The sequence below is a fragment of the Camelina sativa genome, chromosome 19 (genome assembly GCF_000633955.1).
Source record: "Camelina sativa cultivar DH55 chromosome 19, Cs, whole genome shotgun sequence".
In the NCBI taxonomy this organism is placed as follows: Eukaryota; Viridiplantae; Streptophyta; class Magnoliopsida; order Brassicales; family Brassicaceae; genus Camelina; species Camelina sativa.
The window spans coordinates 24,212,607-24,230,672 of record NC_025703.1 but is presented as its reverse complement, the minus strand read 5'-3'; the positions used below and the strand labels follow the sequence as shown (position 1 = coordinate 24,230,672).

Genomic DNA, 18,066 nt, shown 5'->3' with positions numbered 1-18,066 from the left:
AATGGTTCAAATCAGTTTGCTGCGGTGAATGCTAAGTTGGATACAGTGCATAATCTTCTTATGGGAAAGAAGGCTGTCCATTTTGCTGAAGATGTTGAGACTTTTGAGCCAAAGCCAGAGATTATCGAAGAAGGTGTCAACTATGTATATGGAGCTGGGTATCAAAATCAAAGATTTGGTCAGAAGAATTCTTTCACAGGAAATCCAAACAGCAACTTCACAAGGACCTATGGATCTTCTTCTTACTAACCCCTCCCTCCACCCAATTCAGAGAGCAAGATGGAATCAATGATTGGACAGATTTTTGAAGGTCAACAGAAGTTGACAGTGGACTTCAATGGAAAGATTGATTATGTATACACTGAGCTGACTGGGAAATTCGATGCATTGAACACTCATGTCAAAAAGCTGGAGAATCAAGTGATTTAGACTGTTGGGTCTGTTAAAAGACAAGAGGAGCTTCTTTCTAGAAGAACTGAGAACCCCAACCATGCTTGTAATGCGATTTTGGTGAAGGAAGGAGATGAAGATATGTTAGTGGAGCAAGCATCGATCGACGCCATCACAGTGCATTGTTCGATGCAGTCACCATCCATCGAGGCAAACTCACTCCAGGACTAGAGCATCGATCGATGCTCCATTAGTATTAATCGACGCACCCCACGAACAGCTCCGGTTTCAATTCCAGCTCCACCAATCGATTCAGAGCAAGCCTATAAGCATAAAGTTCCTTTTCCTAAGCCTAGGAGGTCCAAACAGGAGATTGAAGAAGCTAGATGCAAGGCTATGATGGACAAGGTGATGATAGAGATGCCTTTGGTTGATGCTGTGAAGTTTTCTCCTGGGATTAAGCGGTATGTCAAGAGAATAGTCACCAATGGTTTGAGTCCTGAGGAAGGAGCACTGCTTACCAAGGATGTCAGCTCAATTCTGTTGAAGCAGCCTCCACAGAGAAAGAAAGAAAAGAAGCCGCAAGTGGTTGTTTCTAAGGAAGTGAGTGCAATAATTCAGTGCAGGACTGCTGAGAAGTTACCAGATCCTGGAAGTTTCGTACTTAATTGCTCTATCTCTGCAGAACGGTTTGCTCATTTACTCTGTGATCTCGGTTCTAGTATTAACTTGATGCCCTATTCTGTTGCGGTGAGACTTCGGATGACAGATTTCCAGCCAACTAAGATCTCCCTTATCTTAGCTGATTGGTCTATAAGGATTCCTGAAGGTGTCTTAGAAGATATTCCAATCAAGATTGGATATTGCATGATTTCCACTGACTTTGTGGTGCTGAAATATGACCAAGAGCCTAATGATCCTCTCATCCTAGGCCGATCTTTTTTGGCTACAGCTGGTGCCATCATTGATATTAAGAAGGGACACATAGACTTGAATGTAGATGATTTGGTTATGAACTTTGAGATAGACAAGCTGAGAAGAGCTCCAACTATTGATGGTCAAACCTTTTTAGTGGAGATAGTTTCTGATGATGATCTGATCATAGAGCTTCATGGAGACATTACTGTTGCTGGGTATGTCAAAGAGTTGGAGCCTGTTGAGAAAGTGAGTAAGCAAGCTGTTAAGCTTGAGGATTGGAGTGGAGATCATTTAATTAGTACTAGAGACCATGATGAGGTTCTGATCCATGAAAAGTCACTGGTAGATGACATTTTTGTAATGGAAACACGGATTGCTGTGGAAAGTTGCAGAATCGTTGAAGAGACATGAGTTGCAGACACATCATCGATCGATGCAGCTGTTGCATTGATCGACACACCTTCACGAGTCGACCCAGACTTGTCTAAAACCAAAGATACTCGAGTTGATTCCTTAGCTGCAAGTCCTAGACCAGTTGTGCAGCTGAAATCTCTCCATTCCAAAGTCAAGAACCCACAGGTAAGGCCAAGGTACGCATCTCCTTCTCCCAAAACTTCTCCTATCATCAATAAGACTTCCAAAGGTACAAAAACTGTTTTGCAGTTAACCAAGCCACAAGATTATCGTAGAGCGCTTGTTTCTTCTGTTGATGATTTTGCAGGACATAAAAGAAAGCCACACATACCTAAAGCCCGCCCTGGTCCTGTTCCTCACATCCTTGGCAGATATCATGCAACTAATGCCTACACACCACCTTGGATGAAGAAGACAATCTCTCGGAAGCATTCATTGCCATGTTCCGAACCACCGGATGCCTGAGATCCGAAACAGTCAAACTAATGACTGAAAACAAGCGCTTAGTGGGAGGCAACCTACTGGTAGGTTTTTCTTTTTCCTTTTTCTTTTGATTTGTTTTTATTTTTATTTGTTTTATTCGCCAATCTCTTGATTGATAACACTGTGGACAATGTTGTTGAAGTCTGGGGGAGGCAGTTACTAACTACGTTTTTGTTTTTGAAAAAAAAATGGTTTTATTGAGTCAAAATTTTGTTGGGAACTATGATTTTTCTTTTTAGTGCACTGCTTTGGTTGATTAATGCTGCAGATTGAATCCACAAATCCGACTAATGAAAAATCCAATGGCTGACCAGTGAACCAGAGACATCCAAATTTCCAACAGAATCCATAAAAGTCTGAGGTAATTTCTGCGCTTTTCTTTTTACCTCATCAAGGAGATTGATGTTCATAGAGCTTAACTCCTTGTTCATACCTGACAAGTAAGATTTCAGAAAAGAAAATGGTACTCCTCTCCCTTATTAAAGTTTGAAATATTTTTCCTGAGAGCTTTGTTAAAAAAAAAGAGAATAAAAGATGAAATGATTTTGATCAGTTTAGAGGGGTAGGTAAATTACATGTGACCTCATTATTCTACTCTTGAGTCAAATGACCACACAAAGCTTGGAAGCGAGGGGTAGGTAAATTACCGATGACCCCATTATTCGCCTACAACTTTGAGAAAAAAGATAGTAAAAAAAAAGGAACAACAAAGCAAAGCTCTAAGGAATATAAAAATAGAATAAGTCTGGGGGAGAGAAAGAGTACCACATGTGGTAAAAATTATATCTTGCTTGTTATGGTATTGTACGGGAATGAGTCTAGAAGGTTCTTGACATTTATCAAATTGATGAGACCCACCGATGAAGGTTTAATGGAGAAAGTAGTGGAATTTGGTTTGAATTTGAGATGCTATGAAAGTCAACGGAGAAGTACATGGTGATTCGATTTGGATTTATCTGCTAAGCATATGGATTATGGTTTGGATGATCATGGCATTACTTTAAAAAGAAAATGAGTTCCTGCGTTTTCAAACCTCTTTCACAGATTAAGTTTATGTTTTGCTTGAGGGCAAGCAAAGGCTAAGTCTGGGGGAGTTGATATATCATGGTTTTTAGGTGTTTTTAGCCATGATATAAGTCTTATTTATAGAGTATTTTTGGTATTTTTAGAGTCTTTTGAGTCTTTATAGGATTTAGCATGGATGGGAGCATAATGGAGCTAAATAGGAAGATTTGAAGCTTAATCAAACATTGAGGCTGAAGCTGTGAAGTTGGGAGACGAGTTCAGACATAAGCATCGATCGATGCAACATTGGTGTCGATCGATGCATCATCCAACAGAAGAATCGAAAGTTTTCCCACAAGTTTTGAAGATTTACAAAGTTGCCCCAAAGTTTCCATATTTGCATCATTAGTCCCTGGCCGTATTTTAGGAATATATATATAGGATTTTTATGGTCATTGTTTAGACCTAAGCTTTATTTTTCCTGCAACTTTTTGAGAGAAAACCGTGAGAGATTTTTAGAGAGCTTTAGGAGAGAAGAATTAAGACTCATTCAGAAAAGATTCAGAACTCCTTTTCTTCTTCCTTTAATCTTTTAATGCTATCTATTTTATTCATAATTTGTGTTCTTACAATTATGTCTGAGTAGATCTGCTTGTTAGGTTTAGGGTTTCTCATTAGGGATTTCATGGATTGTTAGATTGATTAATTGTTTGGATTCATTATCTTTCTTGTTCTTCACCATAGGTTGTTCTTAATGCTAGATCTTTGATTAGTCATCTGGATTTAGATCTTAGGATTATTGATTGATATGAGAATATAATTGATTTTCCTGACAACAACCTTTGGTGAGCAAAATTACTTTTTGCAAAGATATTTGATTTAGTAATTTTGTGAACTTATCTAAACTTGATTTTATTGCTGGTTTTTAACTTGAATTTTGCAAAGAGATTTGGATTTTCGGGTTTTAAAACTTAGATAATATTTGCAGTGAGAACTGATTTATTTTACAATTGTGTTTAGAGTTCAAGAACGGTGCTTAATTATTGAATCTTGCTTGCTTAATTAATTGATATGATTTTCCATGATTTCCTGAGAATTTATCTAGACCTAGCGTTTAATCCTTTTGAATATACAACTATTTTATTTTCTGTTTTTGCATTGCTTTTAAATTAATATTTTGGTTTAGCATAATTAAAAGATTATTAAATCTATTGTGTGATCTAGAGTCCTTGTGGATACGATCCCTAAGTCCTACAATTGATCTCTTAATTTGAGAGAGTAGCTCAGGGTTAAATTTGAGCATATCAGAAACTATTCTACATGTGTTACGCGATTGTCCAGCGATGGCGGGGGTTTGGTCTCGTTTGGTGCCGGCGCAACGGGCTCCTCAATTCTTTTCACAATCATTGTTGGAATGGGCATATGGCAATTTGTGTGATAGTGAAATGATAAATGGGTGTCCTTGGTCCACAACGTTTGCGTTTGATGTATGGTGGGGCTGGAAGTGGAGGTGCGGGAACATTTTTGGTGAGAATGGCAAATGTCGGGATAGAGTGAGGTTCCTGAAGGATTTGGCTAAAGTGGCTTACACTGTGCATCTGAAACTAGGTAGGGTTGGTGAAGGTGGCGCACGGGTGATGAGGAATATTGCTTGGTCTCCGCCGCGGGAGGGATGGTTGAAGCTGAATACAGATGGAGCATCGCGAAAAATCCCGGATTAGCTACGGCAAGAGGTGTGTTAAGGGATTATGAAGGACGTTGGTGTTGTGGGTTTGCGGTGAATCTAGGGATATGCAATGCGTCGATGGCTGAATTATGGGGCGTTTATTATGGTTTTTTGATAGCTTGGGAGTATAAAGCTGAGAGGGTGGAGTTGGAAATTGACTCAGAGATGGTTGTCGGTTTTCTTAAGACAGGGATAAGTGAAATTCATGTCAGTAAATTAGGAGACTAGAGCTCCCTCACATTACCAAAAAATAAAAACTTAAGATAAAAAGATATAGCATTGTTGTTTTGAATAACATCTAAACCTTCTCTCCCAGACAAAGGCTCTCCCATACTTGGCCCTTGCTGACTTGTTCATTCACCAAATTTCTCACGAATGCTTGAGCCTTTCCTCCCTTTCTTCTATATCTCTTGCGAAAATAAATAAACTAAAAACCTGATTACAAATATAAAATTTTTGCATATGTAAGCTGGTATCTTTTTTTCTTTTTTTTGGGTCAAATTGTAAGTTGGTATCTAATATATATATATTTGAAATTCATGTCAGTAATGTCCTATACTAAGTTACAATCTCAAAATCTATGAGACACGCCTTGATGTGTGTAAGATTTTCTTAGAAATGAACAAGACGATAGTGTAGCGTTAAAAAATACTTTTCAATAATTTTTTTTTACAAATATATGGTTTCCAAACCAAATCTTAGGCCATGAATGGAATGAGTTTTAAATTGCTTTTTAGCTTCTGATTTTTAGATTTAAGTTTTTGGTTTTTAAATATTTGGTTTTTGATTTTTGCTAAATAGTTTGAAACTTTTTTATAAATAATAATAAAAATTGAAAAATGAAAGAAAAACACTCACGGTTAAAAAACCCACTATAAGATGGTTGAACAAAAACATAAATTAAGTACAAACCCGACGTGGCACTGCAACCCCCGGACATCATCCGAGAGAATCGACTCAACACCACTCGGAGCAGTATGAAACGAATGAAAACCCAACGGCAATGAAAAAGCATAATTTGCTAATCCGTCAGCAAGACGATTAGCCTCTCTATACGCGTGAGTAACACGGACAATCCATTCTCGTGAGATGAAACCATGGCACAGACGTACCAGGAACGAAAGCGGATGAGCCTCGCTAATCCCTGTCACAAGAAATTCAACCACCTCTTTAGAATCTACCTCCAACTCCAATCGTCGAACCCGTCTCTCCCATGCTATTCTTAACCCATTAATACACACCCCACAGTTCTGCCAGAGCTGCCGTACATATCCCGATGTGTAGAGCAAATCCACAAATCCAACTGCCAACTCCATCCCGCAAAACTCCACCAGCCATGGCCAGTCCCGGGTTCCCCCGAGATGCACCATCTGTATTAAACTTCATCCAACCAGCCCTTGGAGCAGTCCAAGCAACCAGTCGTTCCACTCTCACAGTCACAGCTCCTTGGTTCCTAGGAGATGCGTTGGCCTCAGCGTCCTCTCGAGCAATATCCTTAAGATATTTGACTCTATCCCGACACTTACCATTAGTACCAAACACGTTCCCGCACCTCTATTACCACCCCCACCAGACTGCAATCCCAAATAAAGTCGACCAAGACAACCCCATAACACAACCCTCACCACCTAAGTTCGCATATAACCATTCCAATAAAGACAACGTAAAGAACCAAAATAAAGACAATAAATTAGATTTTAGAAAAACTAAAACCAAAATCTACTAAAAACTTGTAACCATTCAAGGCCTTAATATTCTAGTGTTATCTTACCTCAAATCAAGCGGAAAGTAAAAAACCGGTAATAATTTTTTTCCCCAACATAAAACTATTGAACTGATATTTTTAAAACTTTAATTCCATATATGTGTCTGGTTTGATAATTCTGCTTGTAGTTTATAAAATTAGAAGATATACATGAAATGTTCAACAAAGGTTAAAGTGAATTTATCATAACCAGGCAACTAGCATTTTTTATTTAAGTAAAGTAAGTGTGTAGATTTTGTACATATACTCAAAGTTAGGTACATGATATCTACTATTTAATTATGATTTTATGTATTAATTTTTTTTTCAGATCTTTTGGTTTGGATTAAAAGCCTCAAACTTAAAATTATCTTGTCTCCCTTTTTAATTAGATAATTATAGTATACAAATTACACATCTTAACATCATTGAGTATCTTTTGCATTGAGTGACTTTAAAATATTTAAGTATTTAATTGTCTGATGAAAATTATTCAAATTAATATGACATTTAAAAAAAAGTTAGATTTTTTTAAACAAATTTGTTGTTCTTAGTAATTACTTTGGAATAAATTAAGTGAAAAAAATAAGACACACATATTAGCGGTTTGTCCTAGTGATGTTGTAAGTCCATCTAAATTGGTATACTACATGTTGATAAATGAAAGAATCTACTAATAAAAACAAGAAAAACACCATATATATTTCCTAAAACTTATTTTATACCGTCTGTGTTATCTGTTTAAATTACATGCAAAAGGAAAACTATTTACCATGTACAATTATCTACTTTGCATGTTTCTTTTTACAGTTTTACCAAGTAAAACTATATTTTTTTTTTTGGGTATTGTTAAACTGAAGAATACCACCGTGGTAATATCCAATAATATTTCTAACTTCTCTCGTAATTGTAAAATCTGCAAAAAAAATTAATAAGCCTCTAATAGATTGTAAAATTCCACCTTTCATGGACTTGTAAACGGACATCTCCATTTGTCCACGTCACTGGCATTATGTACACATGTAAAAGCTGTTTTTTTATCATTGTTTAAGATCTCATTGGCAGTCACCAATTATTGCATGCATCCAAATTCCAAAGAATGTGTTCAATCATGTTACGTACATTGTATATAGCATAGATCTCCAAAAACATTATTTTCTAAGGTTATTTCTTGTGGTGCATGTCTGGTGTGTTCCCTAAAGTAGCTCCAACACTAAAATGGCTTTAACCAACTAAACAATTGTTGGATTCATAGAACCAGCTGAATTGGTTTACATACGATAGTTTTTAGCTAGTGGCTATTGTTTCGTTGGTCGAGCGGAAAAATAAAAAATAAAAAACCATTTATTATTTTAAAAAATGGCTTCAATTAATCAAAAGCCATTTATATATAAAAAGTAGAAATATATTAGTATTTAGGAAGTTGAACCTGTGACAAAGATGTGTTAACGTTAATTAATCAAAAAGCAACCTGTAATAATGAGAATGATCTCCCATTTTTGTTTTTCTTCTCCTACCGATTTCTCTAAATTAATGAAGAGAAGAATATGTAGGTGGGAATATTGGACGTTGGTAATGGCATAATACTACTATAAAACAAGATAGTTGTTGTGGAGTTTCAGGTCTTTCTTTTTGAACTCTTTTTGAACACTGCAGGTTTTGATTTTGAATTTTCATGTTTTGTTTTGAAAACTTTCAAGCTTTGGTTATTAACTTTTAGGTTTGGTTTTGGTTTAATACTGCAGAAACTTACACGACAACTTCAACCCACACCATCAGACCTCACACAAACCTTGCACACCATCAGCAAGGAGTCCAAGGAGTTCAAACCTCCTCACAGTCCTATCTCTCACGTTTCCTAGCTCCTCCAACACCAACTCCTCCAACACCAGCAGGATACACCAAACAATAGTTCTCATCATAACACAAGCAGGTGGATTAGAAGCAAAAGCAAAGGAAGAAAGATGAGGCTGAATTGTTGGAGAAAATCAAGCAAGCTAACTTAGACAAACAAAAGAGACTGACAGCTATGAAAAGTTTGAACTCCTGCTGGTGTTGAAAAGTTTGAAAAGTTTAAGATTGTAACTTAGTAATGTCCTATACTAAGTTACAATCTCAAAATCTATGAGACACGCCTTGAGGTGTGTAAGATTTTCTTAGAAATGAACAAGACGATAGTGTAGCGTTATAAAATGCTTTTCAATTTTTTTTTACAAATATATGGTTTCCAAACCAAATCTTAGGCCATGAATGGAATGAGTTTTAAATTGCTTTTTAGCTTTTGATTTTTAGATTTATGTTTTTGGTTTTTAAATATTTGGTTTTTGATTTTTGCTAAATAGTTTGAAACTTTTTTAAAAATAATAATAAAAATTGAAAAATGAAAGAAAAACACTTACGATTAAAAAAACCCACTATAAGATGGTTTTTCTTTGTAAATGGTTAAAATCTACCAAAAAGTAGATTTTATATTTTATAGGGAAACCAATTTTATAAAATCTTGAATGACAATAAATTAGATTTTTAGAAAAACTAAAACCAAAATCTACTTAAAAACTTGTAACCATTCAAGGCCTTAATATTCTAGTGTTATCTTACCTCAAATCAAGCGGAAAGTAAAAAACCGGTAATAATTTTTTTCCCCAACTTAAGTGTAACATAAAACTATTGAACTGATATTTTTAAAACTTTAATTCCATATATGTGTCTGGTTTGATAATTCTGCTTGTAGTTATAAAATTAGAAGATATACATGAAAAGTTCAACAAAGGTTAAAGTGAATTTATCATAACTAGGCAACTAGCATTTTTTTTAAAGTAAAGTAAGTGTGTAGATCTTGTACATAATATACTCAAAGTTAGGTACATGATATTTACTATTTAATTATGATTTTATGTATTAATTTTTTTTCCAGATCTTTTGGTTTGGATTAAAAGCCTTAAACTCAAAATTATATTGTCTCCCTTTTTAATTAGATAATTATGGTATACAAATTACACATCTTAACATCATTGAGTATCTTTTGCATTGAGTGACTTTAAAATATTTAAGTATTTAATTGTGTGATGAAAATTATCCAAATTAATACGACATTTAAAAAAAAAAGAGTTAGATTTTTTTAAACAAATTTGTTGTTCTTAGTAATTACTTTGGAACAAATTAAGTGAAAAAAATAAGACACAAAGATTAGCGGTTTGTCCTAGTGATGTTGTAAGTCCATCTAAATTGGTATACTACATGTTGATAAATCAAAGAATCTACTAATAAAAACAAGAAAAACACCATATATATTTCCTAAAACTTATTTTATACCATATGTGTTATCTGTTTAAATTACATGCAAAAGGAAAACTATTTACCATGTACAGTTATTTACTTTGCATGTTTCTTTTTACAGTTTTACCAAGTAAAACTATATTTTTTTTTTGTATTGTTAAACTGAAGAATACCACCGTGGTAATATCCAATAATATTTCTAATTTCTCTCGTAAATTGTAAAATCTGCAAAAAAAAATTAATAAGCCTCTAATAGATTGTAAAATTTCACCTTTCATGGACTTGTAAACGGACATCTCCATTTGTCCACGACACTGGCATTATGTACACGTGTAAAAGCTGTTTTTACCATTGTTTAAGATCTCATTGGCAGCCACCAATTACTGCATTCATCCAAATTCCAAAGAATGTGTTCAATCATGTTACGTACATTGTATATAGCATAAATCTCCAAAAACATTCTTTTCTAAGGTTATTTCTTGTGGCGCATGTCAGGTGTGTACCCTAAAGTACCTCCAACACTAAAATGGCTTTAAACAACTAAACAATTTTTGGATTCATAGAACCAGCTGAATTGGTTTACATATGATAGTTTTTAGCTATTTAACCAACTAAACAATTTTTAGATTCATAGAACCAGCTGAATTGGTTTACATATGATAGTTTTTAGCTAGTAGCTATTGTTTCGTTGGTCGAGCGGAAAAATAAAAATTAAAAAGTCATTTATTATTTAATAAAATGGTTTTAGTTAATCAAAAGTCATTTATATATAAAAAAGTAGAAATCTCCTATATAATAAAACAAAAGTACACGACATTTTTTTGTAAACTATATAATAGATATATTTATGATTTTTTGGTTATAAACTTGTGACATATGTGTATCACATAATATACGGGTTAGTCTGATTTTTGGTAAGTAAGGATAGTATGAATTTAGTTAATTATAGTAACATATAAATCAATTATAGGTAACATTTAAAAGATAAGGAAATCTCTCAACCTAATTAAAACAAAAATATGTGATTCTTCTTTCACATTTATTTTATTTTATATTTTAATTTTTTTAATTTTTATCTAATATATTTAGTTAATAAAATTTATGAATTTTTTCTGCACATGATGTAATTTAAATTTTTTTAAACAGACATATATTGCTCAACTGATGAATAAAAAAAATATACAAAATGCCCTACATCACCTAAAAAAACTAGACAAAGATTCAAAGTCATATTAATAAAAAAAAAGACAAAAATGATTTTGAATACGAATGAGCAAAAATCTTGATTTATCAGACATTGAAATTAAAAATTTTATGCATTTTATTATGGTTCTTTATTTTAAAGAATTTCAACTTTTAATAACTTTAAAAATTCAAATGTATAACTTTTTAAAATTTTTAAATATTATTAAATTTCAATTATTAAAACATTTATCTTTTTTATAAAATGTTTAAGATATGAATAATATTTAAATTTTATAAGAAGTTTAAATATTCTAAGTATTTCAATTTCTAAAATAATAAAATTATTCAAACTTTTTAATTTTTAATAATATATACGAAAAAAATATTACATGACGGGTTACATGGTAGGACATGTTTGAGTTGATATTAATAGAAAATTAAAATGTCATTAATTCGGTGCTACACGGGTAAAATATCATCTCATTATTTTGTGAACTTTTTAAAAACTTTAAAGATTATTAATATTTCAATTATTAAAACATTTAATTTTTTTTAACTGTTTAAGATATTAATAATAATTAAACTTTATAAGAAGTTCAAATATTATAAGTAGTTCAATTTCTAAAAAAAAAGAAACTTTTTAAAAACATTATAAATATATTTAATATTTTTATGAAGTTTTTTCTGCGGTGTACAACGAATTAAAATATCACACGACGGGTTATATGGCTAGACATGTTTGAGTAGATATTAATAGAAACTTAAAATTTCATTAATTCGGTGCTACATGGATGAAATATCATCTCATTATTTTGTTAACAATATGAATATTAGATTAACAGACGTATCCAATTAAATCGATTAATTACTACTATAACAAAATAATTAATATGCGGTATAGTGTAGGTTAAATCATATAATTAACAATCAAAATATAATATATAATTTTTAAAACTAAACAAATCAAATAAAATTAACAAATAGAAATTAATATTTTGATAACTTAAACTGCAGTGTACTGCGGGTCAAAATCTAGATCTACTAGAATAGATTTTTCAAAATAGATGTTATTTTCATAAGTTATATTCAACATATGATTTCATGACATAGTGTTTGAGCAAAAAAAAAATTAAAACAAATAAAACAATCATATATATAACACTTTAAATAAAAATTACAAAATAAATGTTAACCTGTGCTCTAACACGGATCCAATTCTAGTATATTAGTATTTAGGAAGTTGAATCTGTGACAAAGATGTGTTAACGTTAATTAATCAAAAAGCAACCTGTAATAATGAGAATGATCTCCCATTTTTGTTTTTCTTCTCCTACCGATTTCTCTAAATTAATGAAGAGAAGAATATGTAGGTGGGAAGAGTGGACGTTGGTAATGGCATAATACTACTATAAAACAAGTGTTTTGTTGAGTTATGCTTATATCGTGGTCGTGCGTCATCATCATACAAAAGTGAAAAACCATTCAAGTAATACAAAAATAAAATAAAAACTAAGTTTAATTTAAACTACAGAATAGTTACCATACTTCTAATCTCAACTTGATACGAACGTAATAATGATTTTTTTTTTTTTGATAATATAATGGAATTGTTATGTAAACGAAATTTAGAAAATCAAGAACGTTTTTTTCTCTTACAAAGATTCAAATGCAAAACTAGATCAGTTTTCCGTTAATCTTTGTATTTGAATTTGCGTTTCACAACTTTGTATCCTACGATTTCAACGCAACATTTTGTTTGATATATTTTAACCTAAAATTGTAGGTGTACATATATAATACTTGACATGAATTTACTATAGTTATTTTGAGTTTTTTTTTTAATATATAACAAATCTAATATTGTAAAGGTATATATAGATCATATCAAAATTACTTTTTTTCTTATTAAAATAAGAGACATTTGCATCCGAAAAATGGTATCCAAACAGGAATGCTAAAATTAATCAAAATTGGCATCTAAATACATAAACGGATAGCATCCAATTTTGTTAAAATTCCGGTTGGTTGGCTTAGAAAACTAGCCGGGTTAGCCAAAATTATAGCATTTCTAAGCCAACCAACCGGAATTTTTTGAAGGGACAAGATTGGACTGAAACTATACAATCATGTCGTTCTTTACAAAAGCTACATCTCTTATAGCGTCATACTGTTCAACAATGACTACGTTGAATGAGTAGTCTTCATAAGCAACTCAACTTATAGTCGAAGCTCCTTGAGTCATAAATAAATCTAATCTCTTCAGCAATAGCAATTGTGCATGTATTAAATATTTAAAATCTTATGGAAATGAGGATCTTCTTTGCACCATTGTCATTGTGTTTATTAATTCTCTCTCTGTGATCACGAACCCGGCAACGTGAAGCTCTCAGATTTTCCTGATTATATTGTCCCCATTATTGTCTATTCTTGCTTCCTTTATCATCTCTGGCATATACAAAAAGATCTGTACGAGAGATGTATACAAGAACATGACAGCTCGGAGAAACTTATACTAACTCAAGAAAAAAGCTGGAGACTATTGTAGATTTAAGAATCTATGCGTTTTACAATAAGGGTAGGAGAATCTTGTATTCGTGGACCTCGCGGTACGTACGTTTCTTCCTAATACGTGTATTTTCTCCGTAGCATTCTATTGTTTAATGGTGGGGAGAAAATAGATAATGAAACATGACAGACGAGATATCAAAATAAACAAAAGAGTATATTCTTTGACCAAAACAAAAAAAACAAAAAACAAAAAACAAAAGAGTATATTCACCAAATGATTGGAATTGGTCACTTAGAAAAATGAAATAGACTAATACCATAATGTTGTTGACCATTTGTAAAAAGTCTTCTTCATGATTCCACCAACGTTGTCCTCTGTTTTCTTGCCCCCTCAATGATTTGGTTTTGTATTTCAACTGATAATTCATGATACTCTGCACTTGGCTGCTTAGTGTTAAAACAGAACATATAAGATAAGTTTGTTCACAGTCTCTCCCTGCAGCTAGAGAAAAGAAAGAATCTTTATTCAAGATACTCTGCGTCATTTACCCCGAACACATGGGGTAATTATCAAAGCAAATCTCTCTCAGGATACAACCCCAGACAAGATCAACAGCCAAAATTATAGCATTTTACAATAGCTTGTAAGAACAGACTACATGACACTAATCAAGAAGCTGATACCAATTGAATAGCAGAAAATGACTTTTTTTTTATAGAAACATAGCAGAAAAAATGTCCCTGAATCGATCTTTCGAGTGTTTAAGGAACCCTTTAGAGATCTCATGTGACGAGAATATTACCAACATAGATAACCAAACCACCTACTATCAAAAATCAATACTGGTTCCTTGAGGATTTAACTGTTAATTTCAATATAACGAATCAAATATCATTCCTTTTATAGAAAATAACAAGGACTTGAACAAAGAAGAAAGTTGGTAAGCCTTAGCTAGAGTATACCACTTAGACAACCAAGCCTTTTTCTTTCGCTTTCTTCAACCATTTCAAGGTAGTTTCAAGAGTCGTGTACGCAGAAGCATCAGTCAAACTCTTGCTCTCAACTGCATAATCAAACACTTCATAAGCCTCTGCCACCTTACCACATTTAACCAGAGACCTCACAAGCGTAGCATAACCATTAGTCTCAAGCTTTACACCGTTCGCTTTCATCAACTCATATAACTCCAACCCTTTATCCATCAACCTCGCCTTACACAACCCATGAAGCAAAGTATTATAAGTACAATCGTTTGGAACACACCCTTTTGCTTCCATCTCTTCCAACAAACTCAAGGCACCTAAAGACTCGCCTTTTCTACACATTCCGTTCATCAGCGACGTGTAAGTAGCAGTATCTGGCTCATAACCAGCTTCAACCATAATTTTCAAGTACTTCCTAGCTTCCTCAACTCTCCCAGATTTCGACAATCCATATATCAATGTATTGTAAGTAATATGATCCGGCTCAATACCTTCTTCCTTCATCTTCTTATAAACACCAATCGCCTCACTCCCTTTACTCAGTGTGCAAAAGCCTTTCATAATGGTGTTATAGACGAAACAATCAGGCTTAAACCCATTATGAGAGTTACCTAAGACATCAACTAAAAACATTGCCTCCCTCAGATTCTTAGAGTTACACACATTATCAATCAAGATAGTGAAGCTGACGAGGTCAGGCTTCACATCAAAAGACTCCCTCATCTCATCAACAAACTCATAAACAACACCAAGTGATTTGCTTTTGCACATATACTTCAGTAGAAAGTTATAAGTATACGTATCAGGAGGCGAGTGCTTCTCAGTCAGCTCCTTCATCAAAGCCTTAGCTTCATCAACCCGACCCGTTTCGCAAAGAGACCTAACCACAATATCAGTTGTTACATGATCAGGCTCACAACCACTATTGACCATGACATTGAGAACTCTATGAATATTCGCAATCGACGAATCAGGAGCTCTACAAGCATGTGAGAGCAAGATAAGGTAAGTGGAACGCCCAGGTGAGAACTTAGGCTGCGATTTCAAGATGTGCTGAAACAATTTCACGGTATCGTCGACGGCAGCGATTGAGGCGTATGATTGAAGAACAGAGTTGTGGAATTTGAGATCGAGTGGGATTCTCGAAGTGGCGGCGATTGAATTGAAGAGGCTTTTGGCGTCTGAGAGACTTGGTGACTTGAAAGGGTTCCTAAAGGGCTCGCGATGAAGGGGTTGATGAGTAGTCTGGGGGAGTCTAGTTGAATCTCTCACGGCGGTTTTGTTGCGAAAATCACGCGGCGGCGCTGGAGGAGATGGTGTGGGTTTTCTGACCAGTTGGTTCGCCGGAAAAGAGCGAAACGACGGCGGAACTTTCCCCATTTCGGTTTTGATCGCAAAAAGGTTTTAGCTTTTAGGGTTCTTGCAGAGGGTTTTGCGACTCTAGTGTTCAAAATGGGACAGAGGAAAAGCGCATGGTAGTCACACTCGCACTCGAGTTGCTTACGTTAGCGAAACGGAGAAACCGTAGAAACACATTGGGCCTATTGGGCTTTCATATTAGCGGGCCTCAACATGTATTTTTCTCTGCTTTCTGCACAAGTATGTGATTGTGTGAGCCAATCCCTTTTTTTTTCTTTTCTTTTTCGTCTGAATATTATAAACCGATGCATATAGTTTTTACAAGGAGCAGAAACGGCTAAGCTAACACTACAAAAAATGGGGAGGATCCATTACAATCATCAGACATAGCTACAAAGAGAGCCAAAAAAATCACAAACCAGTAACGGAACTCTCTTGGTTAAAAAGATCATGCAACCATTGTGAATACCCTGCTGCAACATATGATTGTATTGGATCCTCTCTAGTGACACAGTGACACTTTGAGCGATCAGAAATGATCACTTGCTTGCACTTCTATCCTCTATCTGTAGTTTCCAAAATGAGATGTGCTTTAACCCTGCTAACAAACCTCTAATTGGGATTTACAGGATGGCCAAGCTTCTGGTCAGAGAATAGCTTGCATCAAATCCTTTGCTTCGATTGCGAGAATAACTCTCCTAATTTTGATACTTACCAGGCTTTCTATTGCCCACAACCAACATTCCAATTCCATCTCATTTGAGACCACCATATTACTAAAAGCTCTCCTAGAATGTAGTAAGACTGATCAGAGTTTCTAAGAACCCAGGCAGCCCCTCCCATACACTTTACTTTGTCCCATACAATGTAGTTGGAGGCTAAATGAGGCAAATTTGCAGAAAACAAAATAAAATCAACTGACTAAACGAATGAAATGCTTGATATGCAGATGATAAAACAGAACATACAAATCCATCTAAAAATTAAACAAACTGGCAGGCCCGGCCCACTGGAGAAGCAAGTGAAGCAAGCGATTCGGCCCTCTAATTTTGAAGACCTTTTTACATAGAAATTTTTTAAACAATATATACATAAAAGGCCTGTTTTTTGTGTAGGATATGTATAAGGTTTTTTTTTATTTACATGTAAAAGGCTTTTTTTCTTGTTGGATATGTAAAAGGCTTTTAAAATTGTGGAAAACCTAAATCTTTATAAAACACTAGAGAAAAAAAAAAATCGGACGACGTTACGACTTCTCTCTGCACATATGTGAGCGAATTTGGTTTTCTTTCAAGTTCAACTGTTCAAGTCATAGTTTTTTTTGAGGTTTGTTGTTCGTTTTACCTTCCAATGTGTTGTTTTCCTTTGTTGAATTAGTAAAAAGAAAATTTTGCAAATTTGATGATTAGTATTTAGTAAAATTCTAAACTGAAATCAGAAAATCAATTGCAATATTCTTAATTTGCTTTGGTTTTCCGTTTTCTGTTAAAATATTGTCAAAGGATCAAAGCAATTATGCAGAGCATTGAATTTGTTTTTCGTTTGGTTAGAATTTAGAAATATTCTTCTTTCATGTTTGTTTCAGTTGTGACTTGTTTCTAATTGTGACTTGTTTGGAATTATTTTAATTTTATAATACTCTTCTCTGTTTTCTTTACTTCCTCAGTTTTCTTAGACTTAGTTTATAGCTTTTGACATTTTGTAGATTGTAATTGTTGGTTTGTGTCATTGTGTGCCATGATTGTGTGTTTCTGTTTATAAATCCTTTGCTTGTTGTTTGTTTCAGTTCGTAGAAAGATGCCACCATTAGGAGTAAAAAAAAAGAAGCCATCTGGAGTCATAAAGAGTCAACCAACGAGACATGATAAAAGAAAAAAGAAGGCGAAACAACAAGCATACATCAAGTCTATAGCAGGTTCTATGTTCAAGTATGTAAAGAAAGTTGAGAAATCTGGTGAAAGTTCTAACAGAGATGAGGAAGAAGAGCATCATGAAGATGTCAATAATTCTGATCAATGTCATCTAGATGAGACTGGAAATCAAAGTGAGGAGCAAGAAGATATTTCTGATATTT

At 33.9% G+C, this 18,066-nt stretch overlaps 1 protein-coding gene across 1 annotated transcript; it reads right to left on the bottom strand.

The window, feature by feature from the left end:
* On the bottom strand, nt 14,520-16,094 carry LOC104767070 (pentatricopeptide repeat-containing protein At2g17670). The gene has a single exon (XM_010491092.2). The coding sequence runs from the start codon at nt 16,011-16,013 to the stop codon at nt 14,616-14,618; it is 1,398 nt and encodes a 465-aa protein (XP_010489394.1). The 5' UTR covers nt 16,014-16,094; the 3' UTR covers nt 14,520-14,615.